Raw genomic sequence first — 22,573 nt, 5'->3', positions numbered from 1 at the left:
ATAAATGATGTTGTGCTGAAAAAAAAAGATATCAAACATGGGTAGAGTAAACATTTGTTTATATAGTATATAAAGGCAAAATCAAAAGTACTGAAAAATGGCCAAAATAGGCTCAGACCATTAAGGGTTAATATTTGAATGTTTCTGCCAACAGAAGGTACATTGTGCCTATTATTTTATTTGTTTGTTTTTTTTTCCAAAAACAACTTGGTTATATTATTTCAGTGTGTCTGTCAGTACTTTTTGAGCATTTTGAGCACAATTTCAACAATACCATGATAATAATGATAACCATGATAATTTTGGTCACAATAACCGTGATGTGAAATTTTCATATCATTACATCTCTAGTCAGGTATTTAAAGTGGGCGTGGTTACTGTGGAAAAGCCAAAAAAAAAAAAAAAACATGAGTCAGTACTTGAGTGTCTCGTGAAGAATGAAATGTCTCAGCCAGAATGAACTTTGTTCTTGTTTTTGCAGCCTTGAGACAACAAATAAATTTCTCAGTTTTTTAGAATGTAGGGAGCCTTAGTCTGGATTACATTTATGTTCTCAGGACTTTTCAGTTCTTATTTCTTCTAAAATGAATCGATGTTACATTACTTTGTAGTGACTAAAATAGCTGGAAATCCACACACTTATTTACAGAAATGTTGAAGTTATTGTTTAATTAGGCATTTTGTCCTGAATATATTAGTATAAATCAGCTTTAAACAACTCAGCTGTGCGATGGGGGATGTTCAGTGTAGGTTTCTTGCTCCCTTTAACTTTCCACCAACTGTTCACTGGTTACTTTGCATTTCTGAGCCATTTAATCTCTTTAGCATACATCTAAAACCTGATCACTCTACAGATTTCACCACACTTCACTGCTGATGCAACCTCCCATCATTCATAGTGTACGGCTATGCTCTGCCTGACACGGAGCTTTTTAAGGACAGTTTTATAAATTAGCCAGTCTATTTTAAATGTGCTGTTAATCTTTTTTTTTTTGGCGATTTGCTGTGCTAAGGTAAAACGGACTCTTTTGACTGCAGGTGAATTAGCAGCAGTGGTGAGGTGCTCCTTTACTCCTCATCATTTTTCTAAAGGGCACACGGTCTTAAATGTGTGCATCCTCCTACCTGTGTGTGCACGTGGACGAGTGAGGAGGCTGTGGAGGAAGAGGCGTTCTGTGGGCTGGAAACCAGGGCAGTAAAAAGCCTCTATATCAATAACAACACGGCAGAGTCAAGCGTCCCCTCAGGATACAAGCACAGGAGAATGCAAGGCCAGACGTCCTTCATTCATCCATAAAACCACACCGAGGCAAAGGTGGGTTTAAAACCAACCATCTTGTGAAGGTCAATAGTAAAGATTAAAATTCAAGCTACCGTACAGATTCTAAGAGATGCAGTAATTGGTTTCATTATGAGATAGACTTTGGCATACAGGTCAGGGATTCACAACATACTTCCTCTCAGTATCATCACTGCAACGTGCAAATGAACTCGAACACGAGCTGAAAATGAGCGAGAAATAGAATAAAAGGAGTGAAAAGGAATGTGCAACACAACCACCAGCTGCATGGAATTATTTCAGCCACAGAAGGGATGATGTCAAGCAAAAAAAACCTAAGCTTGCTTTTTGGTTTGTTGCAGTGAAAGCACAAAAAAGTCAGCAGTCGAGACATATTTTAGCTTATATTATTATTTTCATTGTTATATACTGTATATAGATGTGTCTACTTTATGCACATGTACATCCCGACAAAATATTTCTCTCCACATAGAGCGACTCAAGGTCTACGATGTCAGTATTCACAAATATAAGAAAAAAGGCCATATGTTGTTGATATAAGTTACATTTTTCATCAGTGTTATGGATGACACATGACATCAGTTATGTTAACTAGCGGTATTGTACCCGTGGCACCATTGTACGATAGCATAAGTAGAACTTGTCTGCCACCACTATCCATTTGTAAATTACCATTTAATCATGCATTGTGCAAGTAATAATTTGAGCCAACATGTGAGGCATGAAGGGAAGAGCATGTATTTGTTTGGCCTGTCAAGAATGATTAAATTCATACAGCAGTAGTGAACTGCAGCTTTCACATTGTAGCATCGTCTGCTAGCAGTAGAAATTTCATAAACGGCAGCATAACCACTTCCGAAAATGGAGTATGGCGGCAGGGATGAAGAATTCAAAGTAGAGAGAGTCTAAAATCACCCAGCATGCCTCGCAACATTAGAATATGGACATAAAATTGCGCCTAATAGATACTCAGGTAATGTTTCTATTCATTTGGCGAGTTTGGCGGCAATCGGGCCTGTGACGGCTGAGGAAAATCCACACAAACGCCCTCATGTGCTGCAACATCAATCGATCGGACACAGAATGTGCATTATATAGTAGGATTTTCTGTCTGATTGAGCTCATGATAAAACATGGCTCAAAATAATTACTATAAGTTGTTTATGTGTAATATTGACCAAAAAAAGTCAGTTATTTTTGATCCAATACCACTTACAGGGTGGGGAAGCAAAATTTACAATATTTTGAGGCAGGGATTGAAAGACAGTGTATGACCAATTAGTTTACTGAAAGTCATGAGAATTTAGTTGCCACAAGAAAATTTACATCATAGAAAATGTTTTTATTCTATGTGTCCTCCTTCTTTCTCATAACTGCCTTCACACACTTCCTGAAACTTGCGCAAGTGTTCCTCAAATATTCGGGTGACAACTTCTCCCATTCTTCTTTAATAGTATCTTCCAGACTTTCTCGTAATAGTTTTGCTCATAGTCATTCTCTTCTTTCCATTATAAACAGTCTTTATGGACACTCCAACTATTTTTGAAATCTCCTTTGGTGTGACGAGTGCATTCAGCAAATCACACACTCTTTGACGTTTGCTTTCCTGATTACTCATATGGGCAAAAGTTTCTGAAAAGGTATGGATAATAGTGTTAGGTATGATTATGACATCAATATATGTTTGGTTTCAAAACAACTGATGTAGTGCCTACTGAGAAAAAACAACTAAATGTTCATTGTAAATTTTGCTTCCCCACCCTGTATAATGTCTGGAGAAACATTCACAATTAGTATATTACAGTAAAAACAGGTTTTAATTTGCTGTGCAAGAAATATATTCAAATGCAAATGTATTTGCGTGTATCATTATTTTATGCTTCCTTGAATTTTCATTTCTATATTTTGTTATGCAAAGAAGTCAGTTAGTAGCAATCAGGATGCTTGTATCATATCCATATTTGAAATAAATCAATAAAAAAAAAAAAATGCCAGTTTAATGATTTAAGAATTTTGCATGTTGCTCAAATGACAAAAACTCATTTCTTTGACTTAATTTGATAGATTTTTTTGTTTGTTTGTCTGTCTATTAGCAGGATAACTCAAAAAGTTATGGAAGGATTTTGATGAAATTTTCAGGAAATGTTGATACTGGCACAAAGAACAAATGATTCAATTTTAGTGGTGATCGGGAGGTGGGGGGGGGGCAGCCTTGGCGGAAGTCTGCGCTCTCCGTTTGCTTTACTAGTTGTTAAGATGCTTTGTTTAGCTCCACTTTTGCTGAATCAAAGGCTGATGGATCTCTGACCTGTGTCGATATGCCGGCGTCTCTCCTGGTTCGGCCTTGGAAACGCCACTGCGCCGTCACCGTCCGGCCTCTCCTCAGCCCTGGAGCAGACAGAACAGCACATTAGCAGGATATGAGAACACTTTTATAGTTGTACGGGCGATCAATACTGACAAGAAAGAAGAGAGAAAAAGAATACGGAGCATTAGCATCACCAGTACAAGTGCAACCTATTATTGTGTGTGGATGATTGTTATTATAGGAACTGTGAGCATGCACTCAGCTTATTTCCACTGCCATTGATTTCTTTGCTATTTTTTTTTTTTTTTTTTTGTTAACGTATCCTTCATTTTGCCAGAAAGGTCTCATTGAGATATAAGATTCGTCTTCCTGGGAGACCTGTTACTTAGACCTGTTAGTGAATAGAGCTGTAGAGTAGGAGCAGTAATTCCTGACACCTCTCATGCTAATAAGTGTTAGCGGAGTGTGAACCTCCGACCGAGATCAGTGGGAACCTGGAACACATGCATACCAACGTCTGTTCTCACAATAACATTTAAGCAGCAGTTAGGAAATGACACTTAAAATTAATTTCCTGTGAGAAGAGAAACACAATAAGCATATCATTAATGTCCTTTATTGAATGCCAAAAATAATGGATAATTTTAGTGACAGGCTGAGTCTGTGGACAAAAAAAAAACTACACTGTAAAGACACGACACTTTGCAAATGGAATATTTAAGGTTAGGTTAGTTTATTTCAGACACAGACATAATACAAAACATATGGAACAAAAATAATAATAATAATAATAATAATAATAATAATAATAATAAACAATACACAAATAAAAATCAAACAATAGAAAAATATTAACCCTTTCATGCATGAATTATGAGAACCTTAGTCAATTTTTTGTTCTTGAGGGATTTTATTCCTCTTTAGGCATGAAAAAAACTATGCAATTAAAAGTTTTTTTATGAACCTGTTTTTCATGGAGTTAAAAAAAAGTCCACTCAGCTGGACATTTTTTTAACTCCATGAAAATGTAAATAATTAGTGTAAAATACAGTATGTCATCTTTGGACGTTCAGAGGCTCCGTAGTTACCGTGGAAACACTGTCATCTTCTACAACGTTGATTCACCAGTAAAACCCATGGAGTTGGATCAATGACAATGGATGGACACACTTGATTAATGATAAATTTGCTGAAAAAGTCGCATTTTTTTTCCTGTTTTCGCTGTTTCTGATTTCATAACCTTTGAATTTACTCTGAGTTTTAATGAACATCAACATGATCGACAGAATAAATATACGACAATACGTACTCTACACTGAAAAAATGCTAAATACAGAGGATAATATAATAATAAATGTGGATAAATACTTAAAAAAGAGAGAAAAAATCATTTGGGAACTACCATCAAAGAAGCGCTTTGTCCTTATAGGTTCACTATTAATAACATTTTATTTCCTTGCCTTTTTATTCACTCATGCAGATATTATGCAGGTACTGTTATAGAATTTCAGGTTAAATTACATTGTGGAATAGATGTCCACTGTAGTGACCACTATGCATGAAAGGGTTAATAATAATGATAAACAATACACAAAAAATCAAATAATAGAAAAATGTTAAATAGTCATTTAACATTATTCATTTAACATTATTTAGGACACTGACTTTACCTTTTTTTTTATTTAGTTCTGGGTCAGCTGCACTACTCAAATGTTGGTGCAGAGAGCAAAATGGCTGATAAATAATAATAACAACAAATTATTTAAATAATTATTCTTTTATGTCTTAATTGAGGTTGTCATTATGATGGAATGAATGGATTTACATATACACAACAAACAAAAGGTTAAGGATATTTTTTATTTTTAGGCTATTTTTTTCAGTTGGGATTCTTGTACGGTGCTTTATACTTTTTTGTGTGTGAATTGAATTGAAAGACATTTTTTTAATGACCAGACAGTTTTATTTACAAATGGCAAAAATGACCAAAAAAAAAAAAAAAAACTTTAACTTTTTGTTTGTAGTGTAGCTGTGCGTAATGATTTGATATTACAGCATATGACTAATCATTATTTTATTTTATTGCGTACAGTAGATTTAACGAAGAAGCTGATTCAGATACTGGTCCTCAACACTGGAACAGCAAAATAAAAACTGCATTAGTGTTTGCTTTTAAGGCTTTGTAAACAAGAATTGCATAGGGCAGAGTCGATAGAAAGAACTTAAATATAACTAATAGTGAAATATATTGTAAATAAAACAATAGGTACCAGGAGAAGATAAGATGAAAAGGGGTACAATGAGATGAACTTATTAGAAGAGAACCGGATGAATCTCAAACAGTGACAATGACGTGGAAACAGATCCAGCTGTTTTTATAGAAAACCATGAAGATAATTATCACAACTAACTTCAGTAAAAACTCAACAATCTTGTAGTAATTACAATAGGCTGATCTGCCTTGGCGGAGGTCTGCGCTCTACGAGTGCTTTTCTAGTTTTGCTTTGTTTTGTTTTATTTTCTTTGCATATTTGAAATAAAAAAATACATAAATGTTCCTACAATTGTACCTTAACCTTTAAACCCTAAGCCTAAAATGGTCCTAAAATTGTCTGTCTGTCTGTTAGCAAGATAACTCAAAAAGTTATGGAAAGATTTTGAGGAAGTTTTCAGGAAATACTGATACTGGCACAAGGAACAAATAATTACATTTTGGTGGTGAATGGGAAAAGCGGGGGGGGGGGGGGCTGATCCGTCTTGGCGGAGGTCCGCGCTCTCCGAGTGCTTTACTAGTTTATTTATTTTTATTATTGAACTCATAGAATAATCATCAGTCAGTGTCACTCACCTCAAAATTGCATTCATTGTCCCACTTAATCAGCCAACCAATTATCGGTCTGGCCAACAGATTTTGTCCTCAGCAGTAACAAACAGCTCTCTGATTGAAAGCCCCCAGCAGCCTCTTCTCCACAGCAATGATGGAAACTGCCTAGCACATTTATTTCAATATCCGTGATTATTTTCTATAGTCGTGATAATCATCCCAATTCACATGTGTAAAGACAGTTGAGGGAACATAACACAGAAATAATAGATGTGGTCACAATGTTTTCTGCTGCATCTTTATGAGTTCAGTGGAAAACTAGGTTACAGTGGTTTCATTTGATTTCAGTCATTACCTTGGTATATTTAAGTCACATTCTCCATAGGTATATGTAAATTTTGTTTGATTATTCTTTCTAAAAGCAAACAAATCCACATGTCAATAGTAGAGCCTGACTAGGCCTATTATAGCATATCACCAATTAATCAACATCAGCCAATATGTAGCCGATGTAGCCGATATATTAAGTTTATCACTGCTCCTGTGTGCGTGTGCTGCCCGGAGAATAAGAGGAACTTTAAAGCGAGTTAGTTTCACTTTCACTCCTGCTCAGACAATGACATTATCACCCCACACACACAATCACATAATCATGGAGCTACCCCCCCCCACGCACTCTGACAAGGATGGACCGCTTACCCCCCCCCCCCCCCCCCCCCCAGCTCTGACCCCCCCCGGCAAAAATCACAGACCACTACCGCGCACTCTAACAAGGATTGACCGCTAACCCCCCCCCCATGCACTTCCTGTCTACCTCACAGTTTCATTCTGCAGGTACGACTGGGTGTTAATAGTATAGGGGAGACCGGGGACAGTTGTAACACTTGCAATTGCTCCAATCAGGAACAACTTAGGACGCACCTAATTCACTCTGCACATGCTCAGTTTAGTCCTTAGTCCACATAAGAAGTTGTAGTGCCATGAGGCAGACACATCAAAATTTGTGAGTGAAAACATAATTGTGTAGTAAGTCATATTTTTTGCTCTAATTATTTTGGGATTGCATAGTTTGCATTTGAAAGTTTTGTAAATTATATTTGTGAGATAAACAAAGATTTATGCAACTGTTTATCCACCTGTCCACAATTATCTAATATAAGATTATTATATCCTGTGTAGATCAGTGTTCTTATTTCATATATCGGCCAATATATCGGTTATCGGCCAATATCGGATATCGGCCGATATATTGGATATCGGCTTTTTTTAGCCCCCAATATAGGTATCGGCATCGACCCCAAAAATCCCATATCGGTCGGGCTCTAGTCAATAGGCATAAATACTGGCATACAGTACTGTGCAAACATCCTAGTCCAACATTAGGTTTGTTGGTTTATTATATGCATTTCTGTCTCTGTATTGAGATCTAATCTGGATATATGTGAAGTATGTACAGCAGGAAAATCAAAAGTTTCATGGAAACAAAAACAGCTTCTATAAACCAAAGTGGTAGTATTTAGTGTGACCTCCCTTACATGTCTTTAACCCTTTTGTTCTGACAATATGAGATTTACTGCATGAATTTTCTGATGTTTTATACCCGCTTTCATTCAACACATGTCAGATGTTTTGAACTGTTTGTGCTGCTTCTTTTAATGGGGTCAGAGTACTAGTTCAGTTTTGTGTCTTTTAAGGCCATGCACATATTTCCTGTATTTTCTTGCTGTATCTGAAGAAAAGGAAATGAAAAATAAATATGTATATTTAATTTCAACCCTGCAAAAACAACAGAGCTAAAAGTGGCCTAAGACCTTTGCAAAGTATTGTAGACAAGTCTTTTCAAAGACCTATGTCTGCACATGCATAAAACAAATTCATCAGTTTAGATTGGACAGTCCAGGAGATTTGTGCTGTGTTTCCTACATCTATGTGTGTGTAAGTCAGTGTATTACCTGCAGCGGACTGTTGTCAACACCAACACATATACTGGTGTTTTGATGAAATCCACACAATATAAAGAATCCACTTACACTCCAGTACTATTATGAGGCTCCATGGTCTAATGTCAGGAATTGAAAGTCCACCTTCAACAATGGTTCGTCTGACTGTAACTTGTGTACAGCTTCACATCATGGTTCTGGTATTTTGCCATCTACAGAATAACATCTGAAGTATTTCTAAAAATTGCTTTTTCAAATTGCTTGGAATATAAATCAGTCTCTCTGTGGCCAAGTCGAGCTGTGAACACATTGAGCCGGATCTATTAAAGGTCTGCGTGTATAAAACCCTGTGCAAACTCATTGCACACGCAAAAAAATGTACAAACTGATTTACCAACAGTGGGTACGGTTACATGATGTTTTTTGAATCTGATTTATTTTTCCAGAAGAAATTAATTCAGAACTAAAGTATTTTCTCTTCTGTTTACATGGAAATGTTAAACCCAAATAAAGGTTTACATGAGGTGTTAATGAGGTAGATAAGTGAGCTAAAGAGTTTGCGCTGCAGTGCTCACGTTGCCTTGTTCTCGCAGCTCTTCTGTTAGCTTAGCTTAGCATAGTCACTGCATTTCCATGGTCACACATAGCCAGTTTTTTAAAGGTGATTTGTTGTCTTTCGTAAGTGATTTTCTGAAATCCGATTCTCCCTAATCATTTCTTTAGATCCGCGACTTACTGCACTCATACAATCTTGGGACTGTTGTGTTGGAAAATCTTTTTGTTGGAAGGGATGCATGCGCTAAATTAGCTGTGCTTTACCATTTTAGCTTCGCATTAGTTTTTATCTCCCAAGATTTTATTACTGCAGTAAGTCACATCACCATGATTTGAGCCTCAGTTTGTGATCATATTGACCCCACCGCACTAAAGTAATGATTAGGGAGAACTGAATTTCACAAAATCACTCATAAAATACAACAAATCACCTACAAAAGCCTGGCTACGTCTGACCATAGGAATGAAGCGATTATGCTAAGCTAGGCTAAGCTAAGCTAATGGAAGGGCTGCGAGAACAAGGCAATCGGTGCACTGCAGTGCAACTGATTTGCCCACTTATCGAACTCATTAGTGCATGACAAATGAATGAATAAAACACAAGTGGTGAACTCTTCCTTCAGGGTTTTCCAGGCTGGTAGATCCCATCAGAATAGCCCACTGGAACGGTTTGGGTTGACTCGACTGCAGTGCATATTTTTCCGCCAGCGCAGAATGTGTGCGTCATCGCGACAGGACAAGACAACAAGCATGTGCAGAATGGCAGGAATAAAGTCCAAACGGAATAAAGGGTTTACATGTCCGAGGAATAATTTAGATCAGAATTAAAAGGGGATTAAACCAGTGACTTTAATCAGGTTTAAATTTAATCCAAACTTTTCTTTTTCAACTGGAATAAGGTGTTTACATGGGCATCTGAAATAGGATCTAACCTTTAATTAGATTAAACCAGGAATAAAAGTTGTCATGTAGACGCACGGAGTGTGCACTAACGGTTGCGTCTTTCAAAGGTGCAAAACAGTGCATCTGCATCCAGTTAGTATGTTTTCTGCAATGAATATGCAATATTACTGAGTTTACATGCAATTGTGCGTGTGCTGGGAGGAGAAAATGTAAACATATTAATTTAGCACACGCAAAGTGATTTATCAAACCTGAAAGCAATTTTGCTCAAAGAAACTGTGTCTATATTTAACACGTCTCAAAAGGAGGTGCAAACGGTTTGGATGTGTAATTGCGCACACGTGGCGGTGGTTATTGTTGCAAGAAGGAGACATCAAAACTGAAACGAGACGCAGAGAATGCATTTTTCACCCTCGTGAACATTTTTGGAATGACGGGAGAAAAAATAATTGAGACATGTGCCCCCCCAGTTTACAGACTCTTGTAAAGGCAACTTTTCCCCTTGATCTGATGATTGTGACTAAAAATACGCACTGACATTACGCTACAGTGTGACAAAATTATGTGCGCCTGACAATCATTCAATCCAACAACCCCCACAGCCCCCCCACCTCTGAAAAGAATCCAGCGCGGCCATTACATTTCCTTGCATCTGGATCATTCCAGTCTCTGTTACCATTAGTGATGACGTATCCCACAGCAGTTTTTCCAACATATTGTCTCCATGACGACAACCAGTAGCGCACTCAAAATCCTCATTTAAATAGGGCAGTCTGCAAGACTTTACACCTGCTGTCATTTGCACAAGCAATCTTAGTAAATCACCCGCAAGCCACGGTTCAACCCCACACGCAAAATTCTAGACTGTGCATGCAAATTAGTACACGCAAATTGGGATCTTAGTAGATCCGGCACATTACATGATCCCTGTCCATCATGCATTGCACTAAGTACAGCTACCCAGACTCGCATGAGATCTTACAAGACTGACAGTCTTCGAGGGATTGAACATTAATTCTCAAATTCAGATATCTGGGTTTTTTTTTGTTTTGTTTTGTTGTTTGTTTTTTGACTAGATACTCAAATCCAGAAAATTGACGATGTAGTATATAGTTTATTTAACTATTACTGAATTTATTCTACACTGGTCTTATAAACACAACAGACAAGAATTTGTATAAAAATCAATCAACTCAAAGTTCAACACCATAACACAACTCATGGATACTACAGTATTCAACCCATTGGCCAAGCAATGATCATTTTTGCATTGATAAATAAAGTACATTTGCAAACATGCACAGTAAAAAGAATCGCCAACAGGTTTTATTAACAGACTAAAATGTAACTATTAAAAAAGACACATCTCTCCTTTATCGTTATCGATTTTCATTGTGAATTGATCTCAACTGAAAACAAATACATACGTGAAAGGGATTCTTCTTCGTGCTTCGGTCCCAGCATTTGTCTTACTGTCATTATTTGAGTCAGTGCAGCAAAGGCACTTCTGTGGAATAATAGCTCCTGTTTCCACCGAGCAAGGATCTCAACAGGATGACTAGATTAGCTCAGATGAATCATGAGCTCACTTCAAATCGACAAAAAACTCTCTTCAGGACCCAGAATTTAAAAAAGAGTGATTCATACGCGTCAGCTCGTCCTTGCTATACGTTCTATCAAAGATAACACCAGAACATCCCCATTTTATTTGAACAGAAAAGCAATGAAACAGAGCAGACAGAAGACTTTCATTTCAACTCGGGGGGAACGTTTAGCTTTTATCATTTTAAATACTGAGCAAGACACAATGTAAGGCTGGAGTTTAATAGACTTTAAAAGACCTTGGCCACCGGTTTAGACGAGACAATCCTCTGTAATGATCCCTCTCTAAATGTTTACCAAATAAATAACAAGTTTTAAACTATGAGGCAACAAGACACGTCAGGGAAATGAGGACAAACTGTCTCTGTTTATTTCCTGAGAGTAATTGTGGAGAATCAATAATAAGCTCAGAGTCACCGACACACAGATCAACACATGAGCATGAAGACAGCAGTAATAACATGAGTGTAACACATCTCAATTATTTCTTCCTAGAACATTGTATCCTCCCATCGCTAACTTCTAGCTGACACACAGGGCCCAATCAGGCCGCCCAAAAGCAGCTAATGAGGAGCCAGAACCAGAAACATGGAAATTATCCCCACTCTGCTTAACACTAATGGTAAAATCAACTCTGCAGCAAATGGAAAGCCTATGCTGTGTGGGCGAGGGTACCTTACATACAGAGCATCCAGAAAACAGCAAGAGGTGATCATTTACTGCAGGGTTGGTCCTACTTTTATGAAACTCAGATGCAGCAAAAAAAGTCATTATGGACATGGAGTAGGCCAAATTAAAGTCAATCCGGAGAGAACTGAAACGGTTTAATCTCATAATTGACATTTTAGCAGCATTTGTTTGGTTGCAGCTGTTTTTATGCTGTTTTTTTTTTTTTTTGCATGAGTTGGCCTTTATATGGGTTTTTCAGGAATATATATATTTATTTTATTGATTTACTTCGAGTATGGAAACGATACAAGCTTCCTGAGTGCTAAAAATTGACTTCTTTGCACAACATAATATAGAAATGAAAATTCAAGGAAGCATAAAATAATAATACACACAAAAAAGAAAAAGACATATTTGAAAAGGAGTGAGAGGAAGCATAGCTTATTAGCTCTCACCACTTTGTCTAAACCAGCAATATGTACATATATACATACATACATACACACATATACACATATACATACCCAAATATACCATCGTATACATATATATATATATATATATATATATATATATATATATACACACATACATATACACTTATATATACACACACACATATACACTTATATATACACACACACACACACATATATATATATATATATATATATATATATATATATATATATATATATATATATATATATATGCACACATATACATACCATGCACATACACTCACATATATATGTACAAATTCATACATACACTAATACATACATACATATACATTCACATAGGCTTCTCTGCCTCTAATCCCGGTGCCATATCAATGAGTAAATGACAATAGTCAGTAATGAAAATTATCAATTATAACTGCTAAGCAAAATATTTTTCTTAAACTGGTTAATATATGGACTTTGCTTGAGTTCCTCGCTTGTTCCATAACTTGACACCAGAAACAGATAAACAAAAACTTTTTAAGGTTGTTGTCCTGTTTTTGCTTTTGAAGTTATGTTCCCCTCCCTCCCAATTTCTAAACATTTTTGGGATATTTTCTGGTAATTGTCTGTTTTTTGCCTTGTACATGATTATTGCTGTTTGGTAAGATACGATGTCAGTGAATTTCAGTCGTTTTGATTGTCTAAAAAGTGGATTTGTATTTTCCAAGTAAATTAACATTTTAATTTTATCATATAGTTTCTATAAAATGAAGACTTAATTAATGTAATATAGGGTTTACTTGGCCCTGAAAAAGAACACAATATGCAGAGAGATCATAAAATAGTTGCAGGAAGTAAACGAAAATAGAAAGAGTTGGAGAAAAAATTATTAGACCATCAAAAGTCAATCAAAAACAAGGGTTATGCAATCAAGTACTAACTCCTCTGTGTATCATGTGACTAAAACAGACAGAAAAGAAAACACGGAATGCCTAAAAGCACTGTTTTTGGCAGTACAATATATACTTGTCACTGTAACGTTTTGTGGTGTGCTACTGCCATATTTTTTACAGTGTAGATGTCATTAATGAAGGTTTGTAATGAAGAAAACAGGTAAATAAAGTTATAAATGCCACTGCCAATTAATTAAAGCTAATACGGGTTCAGACAGCTGTCCTGTCATGATGAAACAAGACTTGATCATCAACAGAGATTTGACTAAGAACTGAGGTGATTTTGGTTATTATCAAGAAAACATGGAAAATGACTAGATATCAGCTCTGAAATTAAACTCGTATGAGCTATTTTTGTTGTTATCATTATATTTGTCCAAACAAATGTACCTTTACTTGTACCAGGCATTAAAATGAACAAGAAATTGAAGAAAACCAGGGGTGGTCTAATAATTTTTTCCACGACTGTAGTCTTTAATGAGTGGAAGTGTTTGTGATGGAGTCCCTGACGGTGGTTTTTTCGTCACACAGTGGGGGATCATTACCTCAGATGTTTGGAGTTGACATACCTGTCTAGACAGCTTATTACGGAGCTTATCTTTGATCAGAACGGGCTTGGAGACAGCCATTTGAAATGACTCGACTGGTAGGATTTAAATGTTAAATTCTGAAAACAAGGGTGGTCTAATCACTTTTTCCACTACTGTCTGTTCACATCTTCGACACCCTATTTCCTGGCCCCGTCCTTTATTTACCTCAGCCACAGGAGGTACCAGGCCTTTATCTGAAAGATGTCTGATACGTAAGCAGACGTCTATTTCTGATTTCCACTGATTACGAAGCAGAAACGGTCTTGACTGGTCCAAAAAATCCACTCCTGTTGTCAACGTTACACGTACTGCGAAATGCTCAATAATTCAGCTTTCTAATATTGCAGTGCACAGTAATTGTTCATCACTTTAACACTTTCAGTACCATGGGCCGATTAAATCGGCTTTACGAAAACAACCTGTAAAGTGCCACGGGCCGATCAGATCGGCTTTGGAGAACACGCCATATTTGTGTACAAACAAACCATCCACCCCCATTTCTTTCTCACATTTCAATGACGTTCTTTCTGTGTTCCCCTTTTGAGACCAATCAGACGGGAATTTGAGGTCACGCGACCGAATAATATTTTTATATCTTTTTAATGTTTCTTATTCTCCGGTGTTTCATCAGAGGGAGCCCTCCATGCCGGGGGGCAGCTGTGGACTCCGGGGGCTGTGGCGCCTTCTCTCACTGGGGTCCGCTCCTTTCTGGTGGGTGGGGGTCCCAGTTGGCCCTCTCCCACTAGTTGGGATGCGGGGCTGTGTTGCTGGTGCCTGGTCGCCAGGGTCGGCGGCTGCATCCTGGTGCGGATGGCTCCCTGAGACAGCGCCTCCTAAATTGATGTTTTACTTTTACTTGTACATTTTTGTTCTGGTCTACCCGTGCTCACTCAGTCTTCTTAAGTATGTGTGAGCTTGTGGGTTTGCATGTATATGTGTGTGTGTGCGGGTGAGTGGGTGGGTGTGGGTGGGTGTGGGTGGGTGTGGGTGGGGGGCGGTACTGATTTTTAAACTGATATGTAAAGCACTTTGTGCTACAGTTTTTAATGTATGAAAAGTGCTATATAAATAAAGATTATTATTATTATTATTATTATTATTATTATTATTATAAATTATGCAAATTACGATCAATAATGAATCGGCTGCGTCCGGTGCGTTTTGGATCTAATCAGCAATCGGTCGGATGTTACCGAGCGGTTTCCTGCAGGATTCTTCAAATATTATACAAACGACGCGAAACACTGAAAAACGGCCAAATTCTGTGGCACTTTTAAGGCTTATTAGCCCCTTAACTGTCTGGCACTTAAAGAGTTAACAGGCTTTTACTGTGTGAATGTTGCACTCATAAATAGCTACACTGATGATTTGAGACACACACCTGCAGTGACTGAAATCAGACGATAACACTTCAGACGGGTGATAATCCGTGTATCATTCGTTCATTCGTTTTTCAATTTAAAACCAAAAATCAAAAAACAAAAAAATGACTCGTTTTTTTGTTTTTTATTTTCAAAACCAGAATGAAAAATGGATAACGGTTCGTTTTTACATTTCCTTATTTTGTGTTCAAATAAAAAATGGAAAAAATGGATAACAACCGTTTAATCCAATTTTGCTATTTTCAATATAGTTAAGTTGTCTGACCCGGGAGTAGTCATAACTAGGGAAAAAATAAACAAACGGAATCATGGCCAGACTGGAGGAATATTTTGCTATACTTAAGCAGCTGTTTGATTCGGAAGCGTATTGCATTCATACAAACAAATAAATTAGGCTCTATTTTTCTGAATTAACGAGATAAACAGCTGCTTAATTATAGCAAAATATTCCTCCAGTCCGGCCATGATTCCGTTTGTTTATTTTTTCCATAGTTACGACTACTTCCGGGTCAGACAACTGAACTATATTGAAAATAGCAAAATTGGATTAAACGGTTGTTATCCATTTTTTCCATTTTTTATTTATTTTATATTTATATATATTTATATATTTTTTTTATTTATTTTTATTTTATAACGGTCATTATCCGTTTTTTTTCCATTTTTCATTTGAGCACAAAATCGGGAAATGGAAAAACAAACCGTTATCCGTTTTTCATACTGGTTTTGAAAATGAAAAACAAAAAAATAAGTCGTATTTTTGTTTTTTTGATTTTTGGGGATTTTTGGTTTTAAATTGAAAACGAATGAACGAATGATACACAGATTGGTGATCTACAAGTACAAAGAACTGACAACAGCCAGACTATATAGCTGAATGCATTTAATTTAGTTGTAGAGGTGAACACTGGGCTTAACTGGCAGCACATTATATGACAGACATATTAGTCTTTAACTGGCCTGTATTTGAGGACCAGCTTTTATTTGATTGATTTTATTTGACTCTTGTAACTGTAGTGGAAACGTGCTATTGTAGATCAAAGTCTTATTTGAGCAAATACTGTATTGAAATAGCTGTTAGATCATTTTACCCTGTCTCTTAAACATATTTTATTTTTTTACCAGCTGGTGACAGGTCCATCAGGCATAGCTTGGACAGCTCCTGATGGCTCTGTCTATCAAAAAGAAATAGAATTTTTGCCAGGTTTCCAACTTGAGATAGTGAGAAACAGCTGTTCTCAGGAGCAGACTCAGTGTAACACAGAATGAACCTAAGAATGTAATAAGCAATGAAATGTAGTCTCATTTCGCTCTTTAACTGGTTATAGACAGACAGTTATTCAGACTATTCACCCTGTTACATCTCTGTTTATTCTGTTTAGGTGAAACAAAGTATGCACCAGAGAATACTTTTTTTTTTTTCCTGAAATGCCCACCTCTAATATCCACAACTTTAACACTGCTTCCTCTCCTAAACAGAATATAGCTCAGCTAAAATTTACTTAGAGGGTCAAATGAGTGGCCATTTTTGTCAAAAAAAAAGTTGTAAGAAATGCATAGGAGTGTGTTGAAATAATGCTAATACATTTGTGCACAGACTACTGATATTATTTGACAGTGGAAGCTCTATTTTCAGAAATATTGGATTTTGAATAGCACGTGTATGTGAAAACTTTTGCTGGTGGACGGACGTGACATTACCCATGATGATCTGGTCAGTACCAGTACTTTTTTAGTAATAAACTTATATACTTACTATTGGTAATTCTCCTCTTATTCATAAATGTTAGTATTGTGGATCTAAAACAATAACAGCTGACACAAAAACAAAATGTGGCAGTGGACGGATGTGACATGGTTGTTACAGATCCCATCATACTGATGCTCGGCAGCCATGTCACCGTTTCCACAAATGATCCCTGTGCAAAAACTAGGATCAGAATTATTTATTGTATAGTTTATCATCATCATACTAAAGAGGAAATAACAATATAGAATTGTTATTTCCTTATAAAAATGCTTATTATTAGAAAACTTTGATTTAAAAAGTGACGTGTGACATTTTTATTTGCATAACATAAGCAGGATGGATCAGCACCATACTCCATATTGCAACCTGTAAAAATAAAACATGTGATATGTAGGATATAATCTGGTAAGAAAAATTGGGGAATCTAGAAGAATAGAATATTTGTTTTTCAGGTAAATTCAGTTCAAATATAACTTGGCCACTTGTGACATATAAATATAGAATTAATTGTGATGAAATTGGACATTTTTGACCTGAAAACATAGTTCATATGACCATCAACATGTTGCAACAGAACTGAAATCCTGTAAATTTGCATGACTTGCATTTACCAACACAAAGTTCCTTTGGGGATTCACTTATATTGATTTCTTATGCACAAAGACATAAATAAGACCTCTGAGCAAATTTTAGCCGAACTAGGAATGTAAACAATTAATCAGCTATCAATTAATTGTCAATAAGAATTTGCTCGATTAAATTATTCATTGTCGGTTAATTGCCCTTTTCTGTAGTGTCGAACCTAGGGGGCGCCACTGCCCAAACAATGCTTTATTGCTGCAACACCACGGCTGGGATAGCTGGGCATCGAATCGGATCATGGTGTTGATGAGTTAGAATCACTTTAGGGACATGGTGGAGCCAAACACAGACCTGTGTGTGGGAGCGCTGCACCCCCACCTAAATACACACACTAATGGGGGGGTCGTATCGGATGGGAGCGTTTTCCCTGGTGGCTGGTCTAGTCCATGGTCAACTGGACTATCTGGTCAGTGAGACAGAAGTTGAAAACATCCTCCTGGCTCCTGATCCGGGACACAGGTATGTGTCCCGGATCATTATGTCCCGCGGTCACCCCGGTGGCCATGTGAAAAAAGCGGGCGAGGAGGGGGGGCATCTCCGCTAAAATCTCACTCCATCACCTCAGCTAGTGATGCAAAGTCAGAAAAGCCCATTTCTTCTAAACTGCCCCTCTTCAGATCCATTTATTTTATTGAATTTCTCTGCAGAATTTCTTTAGTTCTACTCCATAAATGTCATTGTCTGTACTGTATCCAATGGTTCAATAAATCAGTCATTAAGCAATATGACATGCTTTTTTCATGAAGTATATAAATAATATTTAGCTTTTATTCTTTTTGACCCTATCAAAAGAGATATTCAGGTTCTCAGGAAAATCACTCCTTACCAATTAATTGTTAATCGATCGATAAGGTCAACCAACTAATGAATAATGGATTACAGTTGTCCCTCACTGTAACGCAGTTTTTCCATGCTTTTTTTACAGCGTACGAACACGCATTGTGTTCTGCGTCCTGATTGGCTAAGGGACTGTAGACCATTGTCAATCAATCTCCACCGTGCCGTGTCTCCTGTACAGTACAGAATGCGTTCGGCTTGCCAAATTTACATAAATGTTTGATCGCTAGCAGTGTGAATCTGAAATGCTGTATGTTTGCAAGTTTTCTCCCCGACAAAACCCACAACGTCGACGAAACATTCTGCACCGACAAAGGCACCTGCGGTCGCACCCCAAAGGCAAAGGAAGATGCTAACCATCGCACAAAAAGTTGGACTTCTGGACATGCTGAAGGAAGATCATGCTGACTATTTCGCGGATTTCGCCTATTGGGGGTTATTTTTAGAACGTAACCCCCGCAATAAACGAGGGACCACTGTAATCGATAATTTGCATCCCTAATTATAACATATCATATAATTTGCTATCTACTGCTGCATTACAGCTGATGTTCCACATATGCTACAGTGCAGCAGTATTTGAAAAATTAATGCCATATGGGAAATTAAAACCAGTCCACTAGTTAACAGAGTAAATTGCCCTGGACTAGCACCTGTCAATCACATGTTACTGACATGCAGTTTCATAAATTAATCCCTTAAGAGTCTATTTTCATCCAAAATGGTGAATTTCCCTTAAAGTGAACTGAGGAAACTACTGAACTTATCACTTAACCTTCATTATGTGTATGAGGGATTTTAAATAAAACATTTAGATTCTGTGCTGGGTTCGGACTAATTAAAATATCGAGGTTGAACCCTCATGCTGTTGGTGGTGTCAAGGTGATGCAAATTGTCAGGGGTATTAACTAATGAAAGACTTTCATTATTCACTACTGCTGACAGATGAAATGACACAGCCATCCAGAGTTAAAACTTACAGAATTATAGCCATATGACTACTGTGTTTTTTTACATAATAAACAGTGAAGGAAAAAATCAGCACGAGTCTGCTTTTTTTTTTTTTTTTTTTTTTAGTTTTTTATCTTATTGGTGAAAGGAGAAGGAGTCAGCAGAAAATTACATGTAGGCAGTTTGGTAGTATAGATTTTTTTGGGTTTTTTTTTAAATCATTATTTACTTTCCTTTCACCTGAGGTGTTTTCGTAATACGTCATAGTACAGGTTGAAATAGAATTAACTACAGGAAATATAAATAAAAAAGAGAAGATCACAGCTCGACCTAATATCAACTAATGAGTTTGATACAGATTTTGTCAGTATCAGCTAGTGGTTGTTTAGTTATCATTAGCTCTTTCATAGGCCATTCTGTTAATGTACAAATGTTACACAAATTTGCTATTGTTAAGCTTTTACAGCTCTGTGCTCAGTCTAAAACAGGGGTGTCAAGGGACACATAAGTGGGCAGGACCATTAAAATAATAACATAATAATATATAAATAATGTCAACTCCAAACTTTCCTCTATGTTTTAGAGTGAAAAAAGTAAAATTATGCGATGAAAATGTTTACATCTACCAAATATCCTTTAAAACAATGTGAATAACATGAACAAACAGAAATTTCTTAAGAAAACTAATAGCAATTTTAACTATATTATGTCTCAGTTTATCATTTACACATTTAAATTCCAATTTACAGATCACAGTGGATCTACAAATACACAAAAAGTTTAATAACAGGCAGAATATTGGTAAACTTACACTTCAGACATTTCAAAATGTTCATATTTGTTCAGGTTATTCACGGTTTTGTGAAATGATAGTTTGTTTTAGTGTAAATACAGTAAAATGAACTGAAAATGTTTACAGAGAAAAATTTGGAGTTGGGAGTATTTATAGGTTATTATGATAGTTTTTTACTGATCCAACCCACTTGAGATTAAATTGGTCTGTATGTAGAATAGGGGTGCACGATATTGGAAAAAAGTGACATTGCGATTTCTTTTAACCCTGCGATATATATTGCAATAGGAAAAAATACTCGGGAGGATATAATAGCTGTGTGATGCCGATGTAAATGGTCAAACAAATTAGTTGTGTTTCCTCTTGTTGTGTCAACATGTGGAAGGCACTGTCGACACAGAACACGTTTCAGTATCATCTTTCTTGTAGCTGAAATAATTCCAGATAACTAACGTAGCTTTTCTTTTTGGCACCAAGTCTTTGTTTTCAGTGATTTTCTCGTTTATTGCTCAGTTTTCAATGTTGTTACCAGCGACTCACTCCCATGTGCGGGGGCGTGGTCTGCTTCGCCAAACTGATTAAGAACGATTGTGATTGGTGGATTGCCGCATGCAGTGTCTGTCAGGTACCCAGGTTGAAATTAGGTGAAAACATGTCGAGCTCATTTGCCTCCTACATTGCAGGACCTGCAGTGTGACTATTGCATACACATACATCGCGATGTCGATGCTCAAACGATATATTGTGCAGTTCTAATATGGAACCTGATCTAAAATGATTAAAATCTTCAGTGTAATTTTTGAATTTCACGAATTCATCCCACGGGCCAGACTGGACCCTTTAGCGGGATGGATTTGGCCCCTGAGCTGCATGTTTGAGAACTCTGGTCTAAGAACTGTTCATCTGACAGACAACTGCACAAAAAATAGCGCAATCATTCACCTACAGCAGTGTTTTTCAACCTTGGGGTCACCTGGAATTCAAATGGGGTCACCTGAAATTTATAGTTATTGATTAAAAAAAAAACAAAAAAAATTACTACTAATAAATATGTGGTGAGTTGACAGAGACAATCCCAATCCATAAAAGACATGACAAACTGTGAAGCTGAAACTGAAGCACCGTGGTACTGTTTATCTTTCAAATGTTCATTGTGGTCAGTTTCAGATGCTGCAGCTCTTTCATAATTCATAGTTTGAGTTCTTGTTTGTTCAGTATTAATTGTCAGCCTTGTAAATCCAAGCTGGACTGACTGTACATATCCTGACCAAGGAAAATAAAATTCTCACTTTGTGCAGTAATCTACACCTGGCTTTTCTGCATCCGTCCATAATAATATACATTATATAGACTAAATGTCATCTAAAATTAACATTTATTTGCAACATAGTAGAGCAAACTATTACATGATCAAAAACAAATTAATTTTAGCAAAACAATGTCTCCATTTTGAATGTCTGGGGTCACCAGAAATTTGTGATGTTAAAATGGGGTCACGAGACAAAAAAGGTTGGGAACCACTGACCTACAGCTTTAATATATTGGAAATAGGGATGTAACGATATGATAATTTCATATAAAGGTTACTGTGACCATAATTATCACAGTTATCATTATTATCACGGTATAATTGAAATTGTGCTCAAAATGTTCAAAAAGTACTAATACACACACTGAAATAATTTAACCATGTTGTATTTTGGAAAAAAACAAACAAAAACAAACAAATAAAATAATAGGCATATTGTACTTTCTGTTGGCAGAAACATTCAAATATTAACCCTTAGTGGTCTGAGCCTATTTAGGCCATTTTTCAGTCCTTTTGATTTTGCCTATATATACTATATAAATAACTGTTTACGATACCCATGTTATGTATCTTTTTTTTCAGCACAACTTCATCTATATCATCTGCCTATTATTTTTTTTTTCACTTTAACCTACCGTAAAAACATAAAAGGCCAGAAAACACAAAAAAAATAATAAAATCCAATTTGCATAAACAACACAAAGATGCTTAACGAACGTTTTCAAAGACTTTAAAAGTGAATATTGGTTCCAAATATTAGGAATATAAAATCAAAATTGTAATAAATTAAAACTATACTCAAACATTTGACATAAAACC

The 22,573-nt window shown here is 36.5% G+C and overlaps 1 protein-coding gene across 1 annotated transcript in view; it reads right to left on the bottom strand.

Annotated features, from left to right (window-relative positions):
* The window catches only part of adam19a (ADAM metallopeptidase domain 19a), a 438,676-nt gene that overhangs the window by 366,224 nt on the left and 49,879 nt on the right, over positions 1 to 22,573 (bottom strand). The window contains exon 2 of the mRNA XM_030162481.1: positions 3,609 to 3,688. Within this exon, the coding sequence (XP_030018341.1) occupies positions 3,609 to 3,688 (80 nt within the window). The remainder of the gene's footprint in view (positions 1 to 3,608; positions 3,689 to 22,573) is intronic.

This window comes from Sphaeramia orbicularis, chromosome 18, assembly GCF_902148855.1.
Source record: "Sphaeramia orbicularis chromosome 18, fSphaOr1.1, whole genome shotgun sequence".
In the NCBI taxonomy this organism is placed as follows: domain Eukaryota; kingdom Metazoa; phylum Chordata; class Actinopteri; order Kurtiformes; family Apogonidae; genus Sphaeramia; species Sphaeramia orbicularis.
This window is presented reverse-complemented; position numbering and strand designations above follow the sequence as displayed.